The sequence below is a fragment of the Pterocles gutturalis genome, unplaced genomic scaffold (genome assembly GCF_000699245.1).
Source record: "Pterocles gutturalis isolate BGI_N339 unplaced genomic scaffold, ASM69924v1 scaffold5793, whole genome shotgun sequence".
Lineage (NCBI taxonomy): Eukaryota > Metazoa > Chordata > Aves > Pterocliformes > Pteroclidae > Pterocles > Pterocles gutturalis.
Genome location: NW_010122821.1, coordinates 31,980 through 39,346, shown reverse-complemented (window position 1 = coordinate 39,346; position 7,367 = coordinate 31,980). Strand labels below are relative to the sequence as shown.

At 36.7% G+C, this 7,367-nt stretch overlaps 1 protein-coding gene across 1 annotated transcript; it reads left to right on the top strand.

Annotated features, from left to right (window-relative positions):
• Positions 1 to 1,170: 1,170 nt before the first annotated feature.
• Positions 1,171 to 7,011, top strand: LOC104464811 (lysine-specific demethylase 7A-like). The gene is made up of 4 exons (XM_010077647.1): positions 1,171 to 1,349; positions 3,423 to 3,508; positions 5,497 to 5,773; positions 6,530 to 7,011. Exons 1-4 carry the CDS (start codon positions 1,187 to 1,189, stop codon positions 6,622 to 6,624), a joined length of 621 nt encoding a protein of 206 aa, XP_010075949.1. The 5' UTR covers positions 1,171 to 1,186; the 3' UTR covers positions 6,625 to 7,011.
• The last annotated feature ends 356 nt before the right edge of the window (positions 7,012 to 7,367 follow it).

The window sequence follows — 7,367 nt, the reverse complement described above, 5'->3', positions numbered from 1 at the left end:
TCTTGTGAATGAAGCTATTGTATAAAAACATCCCTTGGTGTTATGATGCACTTCATTCATTCCAGTTCCATTTTCCCTGATAGAGATAGTGGTGTCAGTCTTGAAGGATTATGATTTCTCCATGTTCTGATCTCCCACTTTCAACACTTTTTATTGAATGTCATGTATATTCCTTGGCTTGAAAAAAAATTGTGGCATTCTCTGTACTTGTTGAAAATAAATTGCTCTGAATTACCAAGATGGAACATATCTGTTGTAGCCATTGCTTCATGTAAAGGCATATTGAGTTGCATAAGGTTGCTCCACCTTTGAGAAGCTCTTGCCCACACAAGCTGTAATCTCAGCAGGAGCTGAAAAGCCCTTTCATTCATGGGGTGAGGCTGTGCCCCTGTAAGAGAGGCAACAGCTGCTGTGTCTCTGTTCCTGCTGTGTTCTGAATTTACCTGAGAGCTTCTGTGACTCATAAGAGAGATGCTGACTGCTGCTTGGAACCATACTTTCATATTTTTTCCTCTACTTCGAATATAGAAGATAAGAATAATCAATGCTCTCTTTAAAGAGAATAAAATGGTTTGTGCATGGTTTAATGTGTGTAGTGTTTTCTGTATGAAAATGGATTTCAGAGATGCTTTCTGTGTTGCTGGAGAATGTACTCATCAGTGTTACAAAATTTGGATGTATAGCATTTCAGTTGCTATATTCAACTTAACTACGTTCTGAATACTGTATATATGAAAAAGTTGGACCTAGAAGCTTTTGAATTTTTTACTTAGCATAAATTAAGGTAGCATCTGTATTTAGGAGGCACAGTGACCATTTTTGTACCTGTTCCTTCTTGTTTCAGCAGAAGGATTCCTCCACAGAGGAGTCAGAAAGCTCAGGTGATGAAGAGAAACAGGAAGTAACATCAAATTTCAAAGAGGAAGCTAAGGTCACAAGAGACCTTTGTCAAAATACCCAGAAGCCATCCAGAAATGAAACTCCCAGTAAAAAGTAAGCACATTGTGGACATTTGTTTATAAACTGCTAGACCTTTTCATACATATTTATGTTTCTGCTTTTATAACAATGTAAAAATAATTTCTTCAGAGAAATTTAGGGTTCTGTTTTGAACTGCTTAATAGTTGTTTATTTTTCTAGGGAATGTCCTACCTCGACAAGTACAGAAGAAGAAGCTATTCAGGGCATGCTTTCTATGGCAGGATTGCACTATACTACATGTTTACCAGGTCATACTCAAAGCACAGAGTGCACAGAAAAAAGAACCTCTCTTCAGGAACACAGAAGCTACCCCAGGAGTCGACATAAAGACAGACAGACATCTCAGAGTCACAAAACAATAGAATGTGGTAGGTATCTGAACTAATGACACTACTGCTCTCTGCCCTTGGATATACTGTTCAGAATAAGCACTTAAAGTTAAATTTTTAGATTTGTAGTCAAGTTTTTAAGTAAATCAGACAGTCATTTAGAAAGATGTATTATTTATTTGATTTTTTTTTTTTAATAAAGTAAATATTGCTTCTGAAAACTGGGACAAACTTAGTTTGAGAGGTCATCAGAATACATATTCCCATCTGAAAGTTCTGTGGCATCCTTACAAGAGTGGCCAAGTTATGGTTAGATTGAAAGTGTAGTCTCCTTATTGAAAGTATAATCTTCTTCAGAAAAGATTGAAAGAACCTTCATGATTGCAGCTTTCATGGTGTGTATATTACTTAGATATCTATAGGAATCTGCTTGGTGATTTTTCGTGTGTCTTTGGAAGGCATATTTGGCTTTACTTCTGAAAATTCTGCTATGAACGCAGTGCGTTGAAGGAGATTCTAATCCTGAAGAGGAGAATTCAGAGGTAATATTTGCCAGTGGCATTTTGATGTCTGTGGAGAATGGACATCTGTTAAATACATTTCGGGAATGACAGATAGCAGAACATTAATCCTAATCCCTTCAAAGAAATCAAAATCACTTATTGGAACAGAGAGAGTAATTATGTTTGAAATTTTTTGCTTGAGAAGGAAATGGAAGAGGATTATAGCTTTGCTGATGTGAAGCGAGTAGAACCACACCAACAAATAGGGTGCTAATTCAAAGAACTAGTAGTGTGTTGATTTTTGTTTACATGGATATCAGGAAAGTCTAATGTGATGTCATGGACTGTGTTCAGGTGATTGAAGCTGTGTATTCTTAAAACCCACCAACCAGCCAACCAAATAAATAAATAAACCAACCACCACCACTAAAAAACCCTAACCAGCAAACCACACACACACATACAGCGCTTTTCCATCTTTCTCACTTGATGAAAAACATAATATCCAGGTTTCTAAATTGTGGTGGGTTGACTCAGGCCAGCAGCTAAGCACCCACACAGCCACTTGTTTTCTCCCCCCGCCCTGTGGGATGGGGGAGAGAATAGAAAGAGCAAAAGTGAGGAAGATTCATCAGTTGACATAAAGACAGTTTAGTAAATGAAGGAAAGAGGAAAAGAAGCAAGTAGTGCAAAGGCACCTTCTGCAAGCAGACTGATGCCCAGCCAGTCTCTGAGCAATGACTACCTTGGAAGACTGCCTTTTCCCCCCAGCCTCTTCCTCTACCCTAGTTTTCATTGCCAAGCATGACATAATATGGGATGGATTATCCCTTTGGCCAATGCAAGTCAGCTGTCTTGGCTGTATCCCCTCCCAATCTCTTGACTGCCCCAGCCTGCTTACTGCAGGGGACAGAGTGGGAAAAGAGAAGGCTGTGACACTGTGCAAGCACTGTTCAGCAACAGCCAAAACTTTAGTGTGTTATCAACACTGTTTTAGCCAGGAATCTAAAATACAGCACCATATGGACTGTAAGGAAAAAGATCTGTTACATGTATCCAGCTCTATGGATGAAGAAGATGAAACTACATATTACCTAACAGGTTTTGCAAAATCTTTGTCTCTCCAAATTCGGATTGAATTGGTGTCTGGGATACCCATAATTTTACAAGTTAACTGTATTGTAAATGTGTTTTCAATGTGGACACTTCTTCTGTAAGGCCAGTCAGCATAGAACTTCCATATGTTGTGCCTGAATAGCACATCAGTGCTTAAAGAAAATACGATAAATAATATCTGAAATAGCTGTAGCATAACAAAGAGAGTAAGCTGTCTTCAGCGTCAGTACTTTCACATTTGAACAATTATATTTGTCTGACCTTTTTACTGTGGTATATGGATCTTTAGGTGTATTTATACTGTGTAATTGTTTTCCCAATTTAGTGTGTAGAACCAAGCAGCTCTGACAACTTCTGTTTTTTATCTAGGAAATATTTTCCATTTTATTTTCCTTTCTTTCTTGTTTTAATTTTAAACTTATTCAAATGTATAATTAACTTTGTATTCCTAGTTTTTGATTTTAAAATTTAATCTCGTTGAACTTCTCTTTAGGTAGGTCTGTGAAGGAAGAGGAAAGAGACTTGGGGACTTCAGCATGGGCTAGACACCTGAATGAAGCTTCGAGGATTATCCCTCAGGTAAAACCAATACTTCAAATGTTTCGAACACACAAAAATTTATAGGAAAAAGTGATTGTGAAGTTGTAAGTACAGAAGGCATGGTGGACAGGTCTTTCCATACTGCATAGCTGATAATAGATACTTCTCATGCTGGTAACTAAGCATTATGTTTTTGTCATGCTTTTTTACACTGTTGGTTTGAATTTTTTTTTTTTTTTTTCCCCCCTCTCAAGCTCTCTTTTGTCATGATGGCTAGTATTAAGATACTTGGGGCAGTATCTTAAAAAGACTAAAAATACTTTACAAAAAACCTGTGAATTTACATTCAGTCTAACTGGGGAAGCACTGTATTGTTTATTAATTGTTATTCCCAACCAGAGCATCAGAACAAGTGGAACCTGTTGATAGTATTTATAGTAAAGATACTTGCTTGGGAAATTGGTACTGTCAAACTGATACAACCTTTCAACAGCCAGCAGCTGTTTTGACAGTTGACGGGGTTAGCACAAAGGACACAGGCACCAAATTAAAGAAGTAAACTTATTTTTACTTCTGTTTAAAGTGATAAAATAATGAGGAAAATAATACAGTGAAAATGAATTAAAGCAAGATAAGGTAAAGCAGCAAAATAATAAGCGAACTACTATAGCAAGCATAAAATAAGGTAATGCACCTAATCTTTACTGCATAGTTATCAACAGTGATTAAGATACATCACCAATTGCCCTAATATATTACTTTACCATCATCCAGATCCGCAGTCGCTGGGAAACCCGGTTGCAGCGAGGATCTGGAGAACCCTTCCCAGCAGCTGGGAAATCTCTATACAGTGCGTCCACTGTATAAATGAGGCTTCTAATTTTTCCTGCAAACGTTCCCTGCTTTTATACAGTTGAATAAACAACTTTATATCTTAAACTGCAAAAGAAGCATCTGGTGTGGTTTTCTCCTTGTTAACTTCTGTCTCACGCTTGGCTGGAGCAGGAGAGGGAAGATAAGAACAAAAGAGTTTGGAATCTTGATTATATATTTCTCAACAAAGTCTGTCATGACTTTGTCACATTCTTTTACTTAGAGGCTTATCTGTTTTTGACAACTGAGGCTACTGTTACACAATTAGTATCTTTCTGCTGACTAACTTTACACAGCAAGCATTACAGCAAAGCTCTGTAAGCGTTACAACAAAGCTTTCATAAATTGGCATATATTCATAAGGTAATACATTGCATATGTGATAAGTATTATACCTATTAGATGTATTGTTAAGTTGTGAGGTTCATCTAGAGGTCAACTTTGGTTCAGGGCCTCACTGCTCAGGCCCTACTATTTCAGGAGGTGGGAATATTTTTACTTTCTGACGTCTAGGTGGAGTCCAGCAAGGAATACATAAATAAAAGGTTGTATGTCTTACATGCTGAACTTTTTTAGTATTTCTAAACTTGTCTATATTAGAAGTATTAGAACAATTAAACAATTAAATAGAAAAATTAAAGTTGCAAAACAACAGTGTATTCTAACTGTGTGCTTTTTAGGGTTTTTTTTGTAAGAATATCTAATGACATGATACTCCTCACAGTTTGTAATTCCCAATTTAGCATTTGTTTTCCCATCAGCTGAATATTGAAAAAAAAATTGCGTATTTATGTAGTCAATGGTTATGGCATGGCTTGCTATAGTGACCAGTTTAATCAAAAGCAGTTGAGTTTGTTTTGATCACTGCAAATTAAAACAAAAAAACAGAAATTGAGTACACTAGTACGTGCAATTAATCTATAGCATTGCCCTTAAGTGCATGTGGAAAAGCTTGCACAGAGATAATATACTGTATCTTATTTTTAAGAGAGATCTATACTAAAAGAAATAATGGAATCATAAAGTGATAAGACACTGGTGGAACTGAAATATCTTTTTCAGAGTTACAGTAGTATAATTAGAAAAACTGGAGTGAACTTGTAGCCAGAAGGTATCAACTTCCACTTTTATTATTCTTTTCATTTCCATACTAGGATACAAGTAAAACTCAAAAATGTGTCAAGAAAGAGAGTGCATCAGAAGCCAGTCATAAGATTCAGGAAAACAGAAGTGTAGTCCACAACAATGGCTTGAGTTTTCAGCATGGCAAGTATACACGAGACTCCAGTCTAATTCAAGGAGAATGTCAGCTGAGTGATGGCAGCCTTAGCCCTGACAGGCCGTATGGTGAAACGTCCTTGTCTGTACCACTTCATCCAACAAAGAGGCCAGCAGCAAATCCACCTCCTATCAGCAACCAGGCGACAAAAGGTAATGTTTATCTTTGTTGTTCTCTTGAGTGAAGAAAAAAAGAAAAAGACTAAGAAAAGGAGCTTGTAAACATCAAAAAGAGCTCTTAGATGCAGAAACTGAAAAAAGGACAGACTTAGACCTTGAGGAAAGATATAAAATGGGCATCCTGTGGACACTCAAATTTTGATACAGAATGTGTGGAGGTGGAATTATGAGAGATCTAACTGGGTGTGTGGCCAGATGAAACTGTCATAGACCTGCAGAGATGCAATAGTAACTATCTGTTATGCATTTATTACAGGGAACAGAACCACAACTGTATTCTGAAACACTGTCCTGAATCAGATTTATATATCAAAGTGAAGGTTTAAAAGCTGTGACACTTCAAAAAATAGTCTGATTATCATAATATTTAATATTTAGTTTCTAGTTTATTTTCTATAATTAACTTACTTGAGCAAAATTCAGGAAGCTCAGTTTAGGTTCTCCCCTACCACACCAAGTGCCCTTCCCTGGACTGGAAATGTTTGTAGATAAAATAATCACTTTATTTATGATTATGCTAGCCAGAGTTTAGGGAAAACGATTCCCATTTTTTTACAATTCCGATTGCCTGTTTACTCCCAAATAGACAAATAAAAAGCTTTATTTATTATTTTTTTAAACTGACTCAGGTGAAAATTTTGCCTGCTTCATCTTGAAAGCTGGATTTAGTCTTTGTTCTGCAATAACAAAAACGTGTTCTGAAATTCCTTACTTGATTTCATTTTTCAGGCAAACGTCCAAAGAAAGGAATGGCAACTGCTAAACAACGCCTTGGGAAGATCTTGAAGCTGAACCGGAATGGCCACGCGCGCTTCTTTGTTTAATGTAGCTGCTACTTCGACTACTGCTGTCTTTCCTACACAGACCAGTATTGAGGTCAACACAGCCTGGAGCTGCTGTTATTCCTCTGCTTGAAGCAGACTTGCATGTACCATATGAAACACTGCCTGATGAACAAAAACGAGAAAAAAAAAAAAAAAAAACAACCCAATGCTGCATTTTCACTGTGCCACACCTGCTCAGCAATAACCATATGGGAATGGGGAAATCTTCAGAGAGACATGGACTGTGAGAAATCGTCTCTCATCAGGGCTTGAATATCATTTGTTGCTGGTAGTTTCTGACTTAATTGATGAGGGGAAGATGATGAAGGTGGTTTATCAATAATTTATTTCTGATAGATTTTGACAAGTTTTAAATTCATTTTAAAAACCTATTTATTTGGAAGACTTTTTTGTGGGGGTTATTAATTTAGATTTAAGAGTGTGAAAGTTTTTAATTGTTTTGATAATATGTGTTTGGTGCAGTGGAGAGCCACATTAATTGTGAGTAGTCTGGACTCCTAAATTTGATATTCAGGTTATAGTCTTAAATAGGGGTGAGATGCATTATTAATTATTTTTTAAATTAAGGCATATGGAATCTTATTTTTTTCTGCTTTTTGTAAGCTATTGGCTGGGCTTCTGTTGACTTGCAAGTTGCGTATTCTCTGCCAGCTTGATTATTTTTTGACCTGTGCTCTTTCATACAGATGTATTTATTTGGTGGACTAGAAGAGACTCCTAAA